At 43.5% G+C, this 17,538-nt stretch overlaps 1 protein-coding gene across 1 annotated transcript; it reads right to left on the bottom strand.

Annotated features, from left to right (window-relative positions):
• Positions 1-401: 401 nt before the first annotated feature.
• FSHB (follicle stimulating hormone subunit beta) lies at positions 402-16,688 on the bottom strand. Its single transcript, XM_081848633.1, has 3 exons — positions 16,553-16,688; positions 1,393-1,552; positions 402-887 (listed from the first exon to the last, which is right to left on the bottom strand). The coding sequence occupies exons 2-3, from the start codon at positions 1,549-1,551 to the stop codon at positions 651-653; spliced, it is 396 nt and encodes a 131-aa protein (XP_081704759.1). The 5' UTR covers position 1,552; positions 16,553-16,688; the 3' UTR covers positions 402-650.
• Positions 16,689-17,538: the final 850 nt, after the last annotated feature.

Below are 17,538 nucleotides of genomic sequence, written 5' to 3'. Positions count from 1 at the left end.
TTTGTTATTGGTATGAGCTTTTGTGTGCATGCACACTTCTTCAGATACAGCATTTTTTTTTATTTTGTTTCGAAAGAGAAGCTGGCACTTGAAGAGAGAATTGCAAAGAGTGGAGGATGTATCGGGAGCAGACTGCGAAGGAACTGTGCTTTGAAAGACACAGGCGAAAACACTTTTTGCTTAAGATGCCACAATGAAGCCATTGAAGGTGAATGCAACAGGTTGTATTCTTTGCACACATACTTAAAAAAAGAGAAAGTTGGCAGGATAGTACAATCACATCTTATGCAGGGGTTCAGTTCCAAAAGTTCTGCATATACATGAAAATGTGTATACTCAAATCCTTGGACCCCCCCCCCCCATATGAGCATCCCTAGCCTTCTGGAGCCCCCCCCCCAAGCAAGGCATAGAGCTTTAAAGCTCTTTCTGAACCAGGTCTGCTTGTGTTACCCGGCACGAAAAGAGCTTCTAAGTTCTCTGCCTTGCATTTAACTTGGGCATTTTCAAGCGGCTGACCTTCAACCATGCAAGATTGAAATGACACAAGTTAAACGCTCATAAGATGCAACCGTACTGTAATATCTGCACACATTGCCCCTTTCCCCGACATTCATTACTGTACAGTTTTTGCAAGATGAGAAAGACAAGCCTCACTCGCTGATCTCATATTGATCATAGGAACAATAATTCGGGTCCAAGCCTCTCCGGGTGCAGTCGGTGACGTCAGTGTTGCAGGTTCCGCAGTGACATCCTGTTGCCACTGGGTAGGAATAAAATGATTCTTCGTGACCAGCACAGCCTGGGATCTTGATAGTCTCGTACACAACTGACTTGAATGTGCAGATGTTCTGGACATATCTCATTGCTAGGTTCTGATCAATTAGATCCTAATCATGACATAAAAAAGAGAGTCTGAATGTTAAATCCATATGCTACCAACGGCCTTTTAGCAGTGTCTAACTATGACTTTCTTTGATTTTGAAAAACCCTACCAAAACCCAAATTAAGGTGATTGATTATGTTCTTCCCTGACTTCAGTGATCTTTGGACAGCTTGTTAAACTAAAATCAATTTCTATTTTAAGACCTATCAAATCTGAAACATTTGTTACAAGACTAGCTGTCCTAGTTCTGTATCAAGTGGGTGACATTGCTCTATAACAAAATAGGAAACCATATAAACTGGAACAAATTCCTTTGTGTGCAGAATTTCTTCTTTGAGCAAACAATAAAGTGCTTACTGCCTTGAACATAAGCTATGTTCACTGAGAATATAGAAGTCAACAACCCATTCAATGCAATTTGATGCGGAAGAAGTCCTTAAATGTACACGTTATCTTCATGTGAACAAATCATACAAATGCATATACTTATTAACCTGTTGGCTCCTCACCTTTGTGAAGCAGTAGCCAGAGCACCATGTTGTGTTCACGCTGATGCAGAAACCACACTCTTCCTTCTCCAGTGCTATTGTGATATTGGACAGCTGGCAATGATTGCAGCAAACAGTTTGCCAGAAAAGCAACACGACAAAGAAATTAATCGGCTTCATCCTGTAGTGCAAAGCAGAGGGGTCCTGGAGTACACTGAGACTCACAATTCAACATATCTTTAGAAGCAGACAATATTACCATTCTTCCCATGCTGATACAAAGGCAAGCTTTTAAAAAGAAAGGATAGTGGTACGTATGCATACATTTATAGAGTAAAGTCAGCAAAACAGTACTAAGGTTATTGTCAGAGGATAAGAGATTTGTTCAGCAGAATGAAGTCTTAATCCAGTTACACTTGAGAGGAAATAATGAAATAATGAAAAAAGGCATTTCTGCTGAATAGAAAGATATCTCAATTGCTCTTACAAATAAGCTCTGGAAACTTTTACATTCTTTAAAAAAAACCAAAAACCAAACAAAACAGAATAAATGTATTTAAAAAGGCAGAGAAGATTCCTTTTTAAATGGCTTTTTTCAAAAAAAAGTTCTACAGAGACCTTACCATTTCTGAAGCAGTGTTAATTAAGAATCTGTTGAAAAGTTACCTGTCGTAGACTTGCCTTGCTGGAATTATGGTAGCTGTAAAGAGCGGAAAGCCTTCCGTTGCCCTTTTATACAAAATTAGATGCAACAGACACCTTGGAGGATTTGTGGGGTATTAAGACAACTGGCATCAGGTTACACCCTCATGAAAGAGAACAAATTTGTAGCCAGACGCGTGGGCGAAACCTTGCAAAATGAAGGCCATGGGTTTTACTGGTGTTTTCAATAGTACCTGTTTTAAAATGTCACCAGAAAGCCTTGGCTTGGGGCTGGTTTACGTATTATACCAGGAGTCCTATTAGCAACGTCACTGGGCAGTTAGGAAATAACTAGACAAGGTCACAAAATGGATGGAGAGCTTTATACAGGTGTATCACTTTATACAGGTGTATCACTCTCCCATCTGCAGGGAATTCATTTCTAATTTCCAGGGTTTGCCCGTGATTAAAAGTGGTATACATAAATGTAGGTTCCATCCTTATTATGATTGCTAAAAAACAGATCTCATGCAAACAGCATTGAGCTAAAGAGACCAATAGGGTCTGTCTCAGTATCTTCTTATGTCTCAACAAAAATTTCCATCCAGGCTTCGAAAACATGGATCTTAAAATCAGTCAGGGGTGGGAACTTGTTCAACATGGTAGGCTGGATCAACAGCTGCCCCCATGCCTTGTGGGGCACTCTGACAGGCGTGTGGGACCACCTGTCTGTCAGCCGCCTGATATCACCATGACATCAGCTGACTCCCCCCCCCCACATTTGCCATGCAGTTTGAACTCAAGGTGCACTACAAGTGAAGATCCCAGCCAATCCAAGCAGGGCTTGAAGTCACTGCTGAACTGACTGATGGTGACCTCAAGTCCTACTTGAATCAGCTGCACTTCGAAGTCCCTGACTGGAAACTCCAGAATGTAGCTCGTTCCAAGAGGAGGGGGCTTCGGCATTGTCTTTGTGCTGTTCTTTTGGCTTGGGAGGACGCTCGGGAGGAACAATTTGCAGTGCGGAGGGGGGGGAGGTTTCCATTTGGTGGAAAATTAAAAGACTCTGAATACAAGCCCCACTTGTCAGGGAACAATCAGGAGTACATTTTAGAAGTCCAAGTTGCCTCCTTAGCAGTCACATATTTACTTGTCCGCACCCCACTTCAGTGGAAATATATATGAGGTGTGTATGGTCTATATTAAGGGACCCGGGTGGCGCTGTGGGTTAAACCACAGAGCCTAGGACTTGCCGATCAGAAGGCTGGCAGTTCGAATCCCCGCGATGGGGTGAGCTCCCGTTGCTCGGTCCCAGCTCCTGCCAACCTAGCAGTTCGAAAGCATGCCAAAGTGCAAGTAGATAAATAGGTACCGCTCCGGTGGGAAGGTAAACGGCATTTCCGTGCACTGCTCTGGTTCGCCAGAAGTGGCTTAGTCATGCTGGCCGCATGACCCGGAAGCTGTACGCCGGCTCCCTTGGCCAATAAAGTGAGATGAGCGCCACAACCCCAGAGTCGTCCGTGACTGGACCTAATGGTCGGGGGTCCCTTTACCTTTTTATGGTATATATTGAATTATGAATTATGGTGCTGGAGGAGACTCTTGAGAGTCCCATGGACTGCAAGAAGATCAAACCTATCCATTCTGAAGGAAATCAGCCCTGAGTGCTCACTGGGAGGACAAATCCTGAAGCTGAGTCTCCAATACTTTGGCTACCTCATGAGAAGAGAAGACTCCCTGGAAAAGACCCTGATGTTGGGAAAGATGGAGGGCACAAGGAGAAAGAGAGGACAACAGAGGATGAGATGGTTGGATGGTGTTCTCAAAGCTACTAACATGTTTGACCAAACTGCGGGAGGCTGTGGAAGACAGGAGTGCCTGGCATGCTCTGGTCCATGGGGTCACGAAGAGTCGGACACGACTAAATGACTAAATAACATCAAATGGTCTATATTGAGAAGATATGTTTGGACCACAGCCATCAATGCCAACAATTAAAAGGATGCCTTCCTAAATAAGAAAGCATCAGAAGCAACCCATTGAGAAGAACCCTTTGATACTGAAATGAAGGGGATTCCTCATAAGAGTGACTGATCAGAAGCCACATGTCATAATGCTCTGCTTAAAAAATGCCTAACTTATGAAGACAGAGGAAAGTAACGAAAACTAAACTATCTTCTACCCCTGCCTCACAGCAGACCTCTGCAAAAGTATCTGCAAAATCCTGACACAATCTTCCGAGAAGTACTGGGCAGTCTGCCTGCTAGACAGAAGAACCCCACCAGGCTGCTGTTAAACAAAATGATGCAGAACAAGAGTGTGTGTTCATGAGATAACAAACGGACCTTTGTGTACACAAGGGGGAAGCTATAGCTAGTTCTAATATATGCTGGACTTGGTCAAGGGAATCATTCCATATCATACCCTATGAGCCAAATGCAAAAAGGAGCTTGGGATGTTTTAACAAGAGCCATAGCTGAACTAAAAACTTCCACTTCTGCACTGGGTAACCTTGCCAATGGAGAAGTTTTAGATTACCACCAGTGCTACACAATTGTGGGTTATTTCTCACAATGCTTCAACAAAACTCTACACAGTGGCTAGTGTTCCAACCTGGCTTAACTTATACCCCTGCTGTTTTTCCAGACATAAAATTAAAATGCGCTTAAACCTTTAAGCCACATTTGGATGTGTGGCTATGGAAGTCATTGCATGGCCCAGAGCCTTGTGGCGACAAGGCAGACTCAATCACGTTTGTGATTTTTTCCCAATTTGATCATTTATTTCTAGACCAGTTTCCCAAAGGGTTGAATGCAACATGTTGATGGGATGGGAAGGGGTGGGGGGAATAAAACCCTAGGGGTTGAAAAGAGCCTAGGGTGCAAAATAAGTTTATAATTATAGTGTGGAAATTGTGTTAAGATGTATGAGCCTCAGAAGTTAAGAAGTATGAGCATTGCCCATCATCGAGTAGACCATTTCCACATATTTACCAGTTAACTGCATCTTTATAGCACAAAAAAATCGCAGGTCAACATAAAGATGTTCCAGAAGGTCTATTTCTTGGTTTTCAGTTGATTTGTGTTGTTCAGTTGTATCTGTGTAAAATAGCCCTGCAGAGAATTGTGTGGCTAGAGTATTACGAAAACTCTAGAAAGGTAGCAGTTGTTGCTCTTGGCTGATGAGGTGATCTCACAATGTCACATTGAGTTGACTAATCATAGAAGCTATTGGATAAATCACCAGGCCTACTTCTTAATTGCTGGAAAGATTTGTTCCATGTTTAGTTGCAGTTTTACAGCACATGTACAGCAATGCATTGTTTAAATCCATATAACCTTCATAATTTCCTACAATGGAAAAGGCTAGCAATGTGGATTCTGTCAGGGCTGCCAGCAGGGCACCTAATTAAACAAGCTTCTCTCAGTAATGGTTGGTGGAGGCCCAATTGGATATAGATGTCATTTAGATTAGTACATTCTTCAGAGCCATGGTGTATAAAAACCATGGTGGTTTAAAACATGTATTTCTTAGCTGAAAGTAAACCATCCCCATCTTTAGTCACATCCATGTCATACATTTAAAGCATATTTATACTGTTGCCTGCCACCCCAATTTCCAAGCATTATAAGATTCCAGGGGTTCCAGGTGCTTAACTAGGGTTCATGCTTCCTTTTGAAAACAAGGCACAATAAATATTGTGGTGTCTATATGATATATGGTTTGTTTACACATCTACAACCTGAGCCTACAATAGAGGGGTTCACAGCATTAACACCCCAAGAGAATCTTGTATCTTCCATCACCACAGTTTTGGATGCAAACAGACATCAAGCATCATAATCTGCCTCTCTGGCTTTCCAGCTTGCTACTTTACAGCGGGTGGTGCTGTGGTCTAAACCACAGAGCCTAGGACTTGCCGATCAGAAGGTCGGTGGTTCAAATCCCTGCAACGGGGTGAGCTTCCATTGCTCGGTCCCAGCTCCTGCCAGCCTAGCAGTTCCAAAGCACGTCAAAGTGCAAGTAGATAAATAGGTACCGCTCTGGCAGGAAGGTAAACGGCATTTCCGTGTGCTGCTCTTGTTTCGCCAGAAGCGGCTTAGTCATGCTGGCCACATGACCCGGAAGCTGTACGCCGGCTCCCTCGGCCAATAAAGCGAGATGAGCGCTGCAACGCCAGAGTCATCCGCGACTGGATCTAATGGTCAGGGGTCCCTTTACCTTTACCCTTTACTTTGCTTCTAGGTCACATCACTCCTAACTCTAACCTCTCAACGCTCAACTCTGACTTTATCTGTTGAGGGAAACCCATTTGCCATCTTATAGGAGCCCTTTGATTCTTTGTTCTCTTAATGGCCCATCCCTCAGGCACAAGTCTGGCTATTTCCTGGAATTTGAAGGCTTGCTTAGCTTTTAACACTGGCTGTATTCAAGAATTAGAAAGGTCTGGCATCTATCTTAATACCCCAAGCCTTGATAATTCTAACACTTGCTGGGTCCAGGGATTATAGGCGTTCATGAAATACTACACAATGCAGTAAGGGTCCAAAGAAGTGCTCAACAATATGTTTGTGAAAGGCACAAAGTATCAAAAACTCCTTTGATGTCCATTGTGAAAGGCAGGTGGTTTTTTTTAAAGCATATTGGTTAGGAATATGTCCTTTTCTGCTCAGCAGGATTCTCTCCCTCTCCCTACTAGAACCTTGAAACTCTTAATATTGACAAACCTGGTGGTGATACTTCTGTGTAGCTTTGACTATAACTTTTTAAGAATTGTGCCAGCATGTCACTATAGCTGAAGGTATTGTTAGATTTAAAATGCCTCCACATTCTTGTCTGTAATGCTATTAAATTGCACCACAACACCAGCTTTGACATCATTATTGGTGACAAAGTGATGAACCCCAAGTTGTTTAAACAGACTGCTTACAGACTTGCTTAGAAACTATTTACCATTATCTGTCTGGAGCATTCCAGACTTCCTTCTATCATGTCTGGGGAAAAAAATCATTAAATCTCTGAATGCTATTCTCTGCCTGTTTTGTGTTTTAGAGCGTCAAGAGGTACAGCCCAGGCACATTCAGACAGGATGTCTATGTCTGTTACAATGCACTTGAAGTTCTTGTTGCCATCAGAAAACTTGCTGTATTTCCACAATATCAGCTGACCGTTGTGTGTGCACTCCATAAAAATATGGCCTTGCTTCTTTTAAAATGGATTTGGTGCAGCCCGTGCAATTTGTAGGCATCCTAATCTGAAAGTTATGTTTAGTTCTGATTTTTGTGGCCTACTGACATTGGCCAAACCTATTTCCTCCAACCTCCCGTCCCCATGGCTTCTGAAACATCCTGTACAACACCTTGTCCCCAGCAGTGGTGTGTGCAGTGGGGTGGAGCTGACCCCCAAACACAGGGCTGGGGTGGCAGCAACATTTGGGCTGTGTGGGTTTGCTGGTGGCAGAGTTCCAGAATGGTTTAACAATTAATCCTTCTCTCCTGGGAACGAGGGGATTGTCTCTCGCTGTGGGGAATAGGGGTCTCCTAACAACTTTTGGCTTCCTTAACAAACTACAGTGCCCAGGATTCTTAGGGGGAAGTTATGCCCATTTAAAGCGGTACAATACTGTTTTTTATTTATTGTGTGGCGAGTTCCCGCCTCCCCCTCGGAAATAAAGACACAGGACACCAGTATTATAGGTTAATGGGTGAAAATAGGCCACAACTTTATTGATTACAGGAATTTGAGCGGTATTGGCTTAGGCATTGGTTCTATCGACTAACCGGCTTTAGCCCAATTGCTTGAAGACCGGCATGGGTTAACCACCAGTAGGGGGAGTCCTGCTGAGGCACGTCAACTAGGAGCTCCCCTGGGTCACCGCTCAGGGGCGTGCCTTAGGCCCACACCTCCATAGGCTTCGGACAGGGCAACGCCCCCCGGAATCCTTTACCGGACTACCCTTCGATATGGGGGAAGGTGATGGCGCTCCCCCCATTCATCTGCATAACAATACCCTTACCAATGCCTAACCGCCAATGCCGAGGAAGTTGTGACGATTTGCTACGAGGTAGGCGAAAAACCAAGTGGCTGGTGCCAATTTGCCAAGTGGAAAAAAATTCCTACCAGGCCCCTTAACGGCGACCAACCAAGGTCCATAGCAATGTCAGAGAGCCAAACCTAAAGAGTGGGAGGGTGGGAAACCGGAGCAGCTGGGGTGCTGGAGTGGAGAAAGAGGGAAATCCTCGGCCGCACCAGCCCTAAATAGTGCAGGTTACGGCTCCTGGGCCAGCCGATTGGCTGGCAAGGGAGACGACGTGTCCGAGGTTTCCCTGATCTCGCGGGGGCTGCAAGCCAGCCCCTGCGCACATGGGGGGAGGGCATGAAGCCTGCAACCCCACCTCCTCTCCAGCTCGGAAGTGGCTTTGTGTTGATGGGGCTGGTGCTGCAAGAGTGAGAGGTCTGTAGCTCATTTTGTGGAGCCCATATAGTTTGGGACCTTAAGCCTACTGTTTCCTCTGTGGTTAAAAAAAATAAAGCTAAGTACAGTATTTTCAAGACTTTTCTCATCATCTTTGCTGGATTGGCTTTGCCTAGCTTTCGCTGCAGTGCCACCGCTGCCCCCTGCGCTACACAATCACACCCCCTTATTACTGCTTGTGCACCCACAGCAGGGAGAGCCCACACAGCTGCTCCTAATCTCTGCTTCCAGGCAAAAGAGCTGCGATATGCTTCAATAGCCTTGTTTCTGAGCAAGCGGTGAATACACACAGAGCCTTTTGTCTTGGAAACCTAATTGATACTAGGCTGCCTATTGTGTAAGGCTGCCGCATACTCTCAGGAATCTAATAATTCGCACCCCCACCTTTCTTCTGTAGCTCAGACCTCTCCCACTGCTTTTCACAGTACTGTATTGCTTTACAATGAAAGTCAGACAGATGCCGGTGCATTTAGTTTTCATTTACCCTTTCCTCACAGCAACATGGGTGCACTGTGCTCCTTCTCTGCAGTGTTGGCCCCCCTCTACACCATCCTTTCTAAGATCAATGAGGTTGCTCCCTAGAGAAACAAATGGTATATTTAAACTTGACACACAAGTTGAACATTTTTTATCGTTGAAACAAAATTTAAAAATTCCTTCCAGTAGCACCTTAGAGACCAACTAAGTTTGTTATTGGTATGAGGTTTCGTGTGCATGCACACTTCTTAAGATACACTGAAACAGAAGTCACCAGATCCTTATATATAATGGGAGGGTGGGGAGGGGTATTACTCAGAAGGGTGGTGGGAATGAGTGATTGGCTGATAGGTGTGGTAAACCTGTTGACAACTGTGAAGGACTGCAATTGGTCTTACGGGAAAAAGCAAGGGGTGAGATGGCTAAAAATAGCTGTATCATGTATAATGAGATAAGAATCCGATGTCTCTATTCAGACCCAGGTCTCTCCATGGTTTTAAGTTTGGTATTAAGTTGCAATTCAGCAACTTCTCTTTCCAGTCTACAGTGGTACCTTGGGTTACATACGCTTCAGGTTGCATACGCTTCAGGTTACAGACTCTGCTACCCCAGAAATATTACCTTGGGTTAAGAACTTTGCTTCAGGATGAGAACAGAAATCGTGCTCTGGCAGCGTGGTGGCAGCAGGAGGCCCCATTAGCTAAAGTGGTGCGGTTCACAGGATAATATCAGAATATAAAACCACAAAATACATAATCAAAATAAAAACAACAACAACCCAATAACCCCCCCAACACATTTTAAAAGGGCATAGGGTGTCAATCAACACAGCTAAAAACAGTTCAAACACTAAACACACACACACACACACACACACACACACACACACACACACACAAAATTTAAAAGAAGAAACAGCGCTCTCTGCTGGGCAGTAGCAGTCCTTATGAAGCCTGTCAGGCCCCACCTTGGGCCTGGTGGAGAGAGGGAAGAGTGGGCCCTGAGGCTCTCAGCAGGGTGGTCATGAATTGCTGGAGCAACAGAGATACTTTGTACTGGTATATATTTGTATCTACAAACTGTATTGTGGATGGTGATTGATAAGAATCCCTCCTTCCCTAATACAGACCACTAAAACTAAAGATGAGAAAGTACAAGCCACTGTTGTACTGTGAGAGGAAGACAGTCAATTAGCAATAATTAGAGGCTTAGACAGTGCCAAGGTTAATGTGGATAGCTTTGCAAAACTTGTACCTCCATGCAATGGCTGGCAGCAGTCATTGGTTCCCACCTGGTTATGAGATTATTCTGAATAGAGTCACCTTTCCTAATTCTCACTAAATCTGTCATCTTAACTATTTCATTATATTCATGTGATTTACACACAGCAAATTTCCAATCTTATTTTAATTTGGCTTCTCTGTTTTTATGGCTCCAGAAGGAAACCAAACAGCAATAGTTTTGAAATAGCTAGAAAAGCTAGCCACACTTTGTTGCAGTAGCAGGCTTGTAACTTTCATTATATACAGCAAGACCCTGCATTTGTTATTCAGGTAGTGTAAGTGCAAAAGCCTGACACAAAGTAATGCAATATCATTGCCAAATTCTTCAAACTTCATATCAGCTTTAAGTTCTTAGTAGATTAAAAACCAACTGTCCTGGGATTCATTTTGAGGCCTTTGAGATTTATTATTGATTCATTGCTTCATGTTTTAGGCCTTGTTAAACGGATATATTTCTGGGTAAATTGAATAGTGTCTGCATTTGAAAACCGTTCCTCACTGAAAATGCGACTGAGGGCCTTTGCGTGGATGCACAGGGTGGAGTCGGCGAGAGGCTTTGTTAAATTCCCATGCAGTGCAGCAGAATGAAAGGTTCTTAGGCTAGATTTGGAACTCTATACAGTACAGTGGTACTTTGGTTCTCAAACTTCATCCGTTCCAGAAGCCCATTCCAAAACCAAGACACACTTTCCCATAGAAAGTAATGCAAAATGGATTAATCCATTCAAGACACTTAAAAACAACCCCTAAAACAGCAATTTAACATGAATTTTACTATCTAACAAGACCATTGATCCATAAAATGAAAGCAGTAAACAATGTACTGCAGTCACACAATCAATCAATCAATCAATCAATCAGTAGCTGAACTGGGTTCCACACAGTCATAAAAAGAGCCACAAAAAAACCCCATGCAAAATAAATAGCAAAAACAGACGGACCTCAGTGTAACACTAAAAACAGAAGTGTGGCACTCAAAATGGAAGTGAGGCACTCAAATCGGAAGCGTAACACTCAAAATGGAGCATGTTTGGCTTCTGAAAACAGTTCGCAAACCAGGGCACTTTTGGGTTTGCAGTGTTTGCATTCCAAGTTGTTTGAGTACCAAGGCGTTTGAGAACCAAGGTGCTACTGTACTCAGGAGAACCAGGGTGGCTCAGAGTGTATGATTTAGGAGGAGAAATCTCATCCGTGAAATTCATTGGGTGGTTTTCGGCAAGTGACTGTCTCTGAAGCACAGGGTTGTGCTCTTCGCAGTCTGGGGTGGTGAGGATGTAATGAGATAATCCAGGGCTGGCCCAGAATGTTTTGCTGCTTAAGGCAAAACAAAAAATGGAAGCCACACCTAGCTGCCTCCTTTTCTGCGGCTGAGGCAACTGGAGGTGGCCCAGGGAAGCTCCGATGTGCTGAAGGCCGTGGGGGAGAAAAAAGGAGGCTGGAAAGGAGTAGGAAGAAGTGGTGGAGGTGAAAGGTGACAAGTGCAGGAGGCAGCAAGAGGCATTCTTCTTAGAGCCCAGATCTGCTGCCCTTCCCAGCTGCCCACAGCCTGTCACCTGAGGCAACCACTTCACCACACTTTATGGGCTGGCCAGCCCTGGGATCACTTCATGTATGCTGCATTAAAATACAGGGCGTTAATATACTGTTGCAATAAACACGCAAGTGTGGTGGTCATTTTCGTGGTCACCTTTTGCCAAGCATGATGCTGCTTCATGGGAGCTGTAGGCCACATCGTTCCTCTTTGGAAAAGTATTGGATTGTATTCAGTGTAGCCCTAAGGCTAAGGTTGAATAAGGCTATCAGCTGAATACAGCCCATAATATTCCTTATGGTGTTCTTAAACTTCCTTCTACATTGGGTTGTGGGAGCCCACACTGGAGTGACGGATGAAGCTTATTCCAAAATAAAGCTTGCAGAAGTCAGTTGAACTTAATTCGAAGTAAACCTATTGACTGAGGTGCTAATAAGTGATCTTGCTGAATATGCCCTGGCCATGCTGTGGTAATTTGACCCGCAGGTCTTACACAGTGGGCCTAAATGTGCCATCACTGCCACCTAGTGGGTGATTAAATTAGCATATTCAAACCCCTCTATGGCAGAAAGAGTGAGTGATGGTTCTGAAACTTGATCCAAACTTTGAATTTAGCACATACTTCATATGTATAATGAGTCCTGACTTTTAACTTGCCACCAGAAGTTCCCTGTGTAGGAGTGCAAATATCCAGAGATGTAGTGATCAGGTGGGATTGCTATGAGGAATTATAACAGATATAGAGTAAGCCATCTGTGTCAGCAATGAAAGCATTGCGTTGACTGGGTTTAAACTATTTTGATATGATTCTTGATTAATCCACACCTCTGCATCTCTGGCCATTGCCTCTACTGCCCATTCCCCTCTTCTTCACGAGTCACGTACACAGCAGTTGCTTCGCCAGGCAGGCTTCCTGGGCCATAAAGATAGTAGGCAAGTTACTTTGATGTAGTTTTCTTATATATAATCTTAAAATGTTAAACTTGGAGCCAGGAAACAGATCTCACATGAAGGTGGTAGTGATCTGGTCTTTCTGGCCATCCTTCTTATCATGTTTATTTCTTACCTCCAAGGTTGCCAGATGCACCCCTTTGTAGTTCTCAACTTATTTACCCCAAAATATATGCATGCTAATGAGTGTTGTAGTGTTACTTTTTCCCCACGTGGGGTTTCATGAAATGTTCAGAGGAAATATGATTGGTTCTTACGAGCACTGTGTAAAAGATTCTTTTGCTAATAAAATGGCCTGGTGAGGGGTGTGGTTGAAGCACTTTCTCCGAGAGCCTTGCTGGTCAAAGCCTCGTGTCTTGTTTTTAATCAGGGTCCAGTCCTTCCTTTACTTTGCAAACGCAACACCCTGAGCATTTGGCGTTGTTTAGCTGGTTCATCAATAAGAAGGTGGCAGCAAGAATGGGACAGGAGGAGAAACTACTGAAAAGACTGTTGAACCTAACAGTCCTGGGAGACCCTAATTCAAATATTCATTCGAACACTGAGTGTTCTTGGATCTGCTACTGCCTCTCAGACTAAACATCCACACAGACTTGCTGTGGGTAAAGGTAAAAACAGTGGAGGAAGATTACTGAAGTAGGATCCTTGGGAAATGGGCAGGATAGAAATATTTCTGTTAATTGCAAACAATGCATTTGATTAATCTCAACATATTAATGTATATTAAGAATAACATTTATTTATTTATTTATTTATTTATGCATGCATGCAACTATTTCTGTACCACCATACCATAATGTATCAGGGCAGTGTACATTGTTAAAACTTAAAACCCCACTTAGATAAAAATATAAATGCAAATAACTTGCCATGTAGCAATGAAATGTGCTCGGGGGGGGGGGGAGGGACCCGCCAGAATATATTGTCGATAGGGCAGGAGAGAGAGGGAAGCCCTGCTACACGTGCAGAAGTTGTTCTGCTCACACAGAGCACTACTTCGCATTATGCTGAATGGAACCCTGCATTGCAACGAAACAATGGAACTCAATGTGGTTTGCCACATCTCAATAGGACCATCATGCCGTCATTGTAGCTATGCCACTACTGAGCTGGGCAACAGAGAGAAATCAACATGTAAAATGTTTTCTGGATGGAAAACATGTGACTTAATTATGTCTGCCTCTTTGTTATGCCTTTTCATAAAAAAAGTAATCAGGGTATTCATACCAGAAGTCCTGTCTGCTTCCCAAATGTGTAACCCAGGCCTGCAACACTGATAATGGGGGTGATTTAACAGCTTCACTGAATGGCACCCCCTTTGGAAATCAGTGTGCAGGATGCTCAGTGCAATGGTTTTCCTCCATGGAGAAATGCACAATGAAACTGTAATAACAGAATGTAAATTTCCTGTGGAATTCCAAGGAAAGAACCTTGGGTGGAGCAGGGAGTAATATAATTGTGTGTTTACAAACCATTGTGGATATTATTCTTAGGAGCATAATTGTATGAAGGCTGATTATTATTGTGTCAGAACTGGTCCAATTGTATTCACTGTTAATGATTTTTGTGCAAACATGTTTAGGATCATGCTGTAAGAAGATTTTGTTTGAGGCTGTTGGATTATTCCCTTTGTACCATCCTATAGTAATGACCAGCAGTGAGATTCCATAGATTTTGGGCTGCCTGGGAAGACTGTATCTGATCTTTGTCTGATTGTGCAAGTTAGGGTGACCAGATGCAAAAGAGGACAGCGTTCCGGCATTTTTATTCATTTTGTAAAGAAGTGAATGTTCAGAACTTCTAATCCTGAAAAATAAATCTCATTTTCTACTTGATTCTTAAATGTATAGGATGGGAGCCCTGCTCATTTTGATATATTGCCAACCCTTGTGTATCAGTGTCTTCAGCTCACATTTCAGGAGGAAGTGATGCGTGCAACAACTAGAAAACAATCTGACAACTAAGGTGGATTCAGACAACCAGGACTGGAACAAAACAATAGCATACCTTCCACAATTTAACCAATGAAAATAGGAACGTCCCATTCCATAATGATAATTTTACTATTTATACCCCGCACATCTTACTGGCTTGCCCCAGCAACTCTGGGCAGCTTCCAACATATATAAAAACATAACAAAACATTAAACATTAAAAAAACCTTCCCTATACAGGATTGCCTTCAGACGGCTCAGGGGTCAGATAACTCCATACCCCCCAACATTTCTCCAATAAAAATAGGGACATCCTAAGGAAAAGTGGGACATTCTGGGATCAAATCAGGAACTGGGATGGCTTCTCTAAATCAGGGACATCCCTGGAAAACAGGAACATTTGGAGGGTCTGCAAGAGCTATCTAAATGCCAACAGCTTGGAACCTGTGCTACACATGGAAAAGTTCCCAAACACACAATTAAGCCCTGCTTTTCAATCTAGTTCCTGCAGCAAGAGATGCCTGCCTCACATTTTTTGGCACGACTTTTTGTTGATCCAATGTCAAGGTTTGGTGGAATCCACAAATATACAGACCCCTCCTCACACCATTTTGGAACACAAGAATAGCTCTGCTGAAGCGGGACCTAACTCCTCTCTCATATGGCATAACGTTTCCCACAGTGACCAGCCAGATGCTTCTAGCAAGTCCACAAGCTACTACCCACTTGCGAACAATAGTCCTCTCCTGCTGCTGTTCTCCAGTGACTAGATTTCAGACTGCCTCTCTTCCTGGGGGGTAGTGTGAAGCCATCATGCCTAGTCACTATTGATAGCCTTATCCTCTATGTATATGTCTAATCCCCCTTTAAAGCCATCCACAGTGGCAGCCATCACCACATTTTGTATTCTGCACACTTCTGTTTGTCTACTTATTTTCTCCTGGGATTCCACCGGGTAAAAGAATTCATTTATCTGGATATTCTCCTCATATCCTTTTTTCTGGGAGGTGGGGGTGGGCGGTTGGTCTAGCCCAAGAGTTTTTCTTCCTTAACGTCACTCTGAATCCCAGCAAGCATTGTTCTTTCCGCAATGAAAAATAACCGTTTAATTTGTTTGCTAGGTTCGTCAGTAAGCTTCCTGCACTAACGCAACCAAACCCGGACAAATAGTAAATGACATATCTCCCCAAAAAAGCTGTAGAGAATCTGGGCTAAATGGAGCAATATTCCCACATCCTAATGAAGACATTAATTCAGGATTTCACAGTAGAAAAGTCACGGGAAGCGAAGCAAAAGAAGGCAACCCACATGCTATGTTTTTGATTAACATGAGCACCGACCAGAACTCATGTCAGGTCTTGTTTCAAAACAGTTTTACTTGAGACTACAGCCTTTCAGAAAAGATAAATTACATTTCCCAAAAAGTGTCAAGATTAATGAATTCATTATCATTCTTTAAAAATAAAAAAGCACATTTCCTTTGGTAGGAAGAATTCCTGGAGGCTTACTGTGTTTTGCAATATTTGAGTTTATTTACAAATATACAGGTTGAGCATGGGTAGAAGCACACAGCTGAAACACACCAACAAAGCAAGCTTTGCAGCCTCTCCTGAGAGGGTGGCTCTTTAGCCCTCTTTGCTGTTAGTTTATACAGCTTCAAAAAGTCAGCTCAGCTCACTCTTTCTATCTCTTCCCTCACCCCAACAGCAATCTGTGTCACAAAATGCTTCTATTGTTCTCCATAAGGGAAAGCTAGTGCAGCACCCTTCACATGCAGTGGACTACAACTCCAATCATTCCTGATCATTAATCGTCTTGGTTGTATGGGAGTTGTAGTCCAAAAAAACCTAGGGCTCACCACATGAGTTACCCATAGCTTCCTACTCACACTTAAGGGGTCCATGTGCCCTGCTTTACAGAGGGCAGTCATCCATTTGAAGAGTTGTCAGTCATCTGCTTGAGAGAGTCCTTTTGCACTTAAAGAACTATAAGAAAGGAGAGCAGTGGCTTTGATGTTGTCCATATCACTGTTTCTCTTTTCCCTTAATACTGTGCACACAGCTGCTATATGTGTGCGACCAGCAGGTAACACAGCAAATTGTTCCTGTTTCCTTCTAGAACTCCTGTTGCTCTTGCTGAGAGCCAACAAGCATTGTGGGTCCAGGCATCATGCTCCCCAGTCCCCAACCCCAGATAAATAAAAGACCACTAAGACTGGTTTGGATCGAAACAGGCCACAACTTTATTGAAAACAGATGAAAGAGGTTTGGCCTGGGCATGGGGCAATCAAAATACTTCCGGCCCGCATGCATAGTCAAGCCACGTTCCTAAGACTTATGTACATCACATAGGGTGACTGCTGCAGGGACCACTATTTGGGGGAGTGCCTTCGGCCCTGGCCCTGCCTGGTTACACAGACATGACCACTCCCCCCGGATCCCTTTAATGGGATACCCCAGTGTTTGGAGGGGCAGGCGGATTCTACAACCTCCCCTCCATCCAAGGCAAAGGATTGTCCCAGAGCCAACAAGCATTCCCCAATCCCTGCTGGGATCCATTAGGGGGCAAACTCACGGGGTTATTTGGCACGCTTCCTCTCAGAGACATGCATGGCTTTCAGCAGAAAGTGGGAAAATCCACACCCTATCCAATCCGCTTGTGCTACGGTTACAATTTTTTTAAAGGCCTGAGTTTCTAGCTCTCATCGACTCAGTGATATTGGGAAAAGGGAACATTTGATTTGACAATAGAAAGAGGCAAGTAAAAACTTATCGTTTTATACTATGATGAATTGCTGTAACAGTTTTAAAACTAACCATTTTATTGTGGCATCAGTGCAGGCAAGAGCCCTCTTCATCAAGAGCCCTCTGCATC

The sequence above is a fragment of the Podarcis erhardii genome (genome assembly GCF_964252035.2).
Source record: "Podarcis erhardii genome assembly, chromosome: 1".
NCBI lineage: Eukaryota > Metazoa > Chordata > Lepidosauria > Squamata > Lacertidae > Podarcis > Podarcis erhardii.
This window is presented reverse-complemented; position numbering and strand designations above follow the sequence as displayed.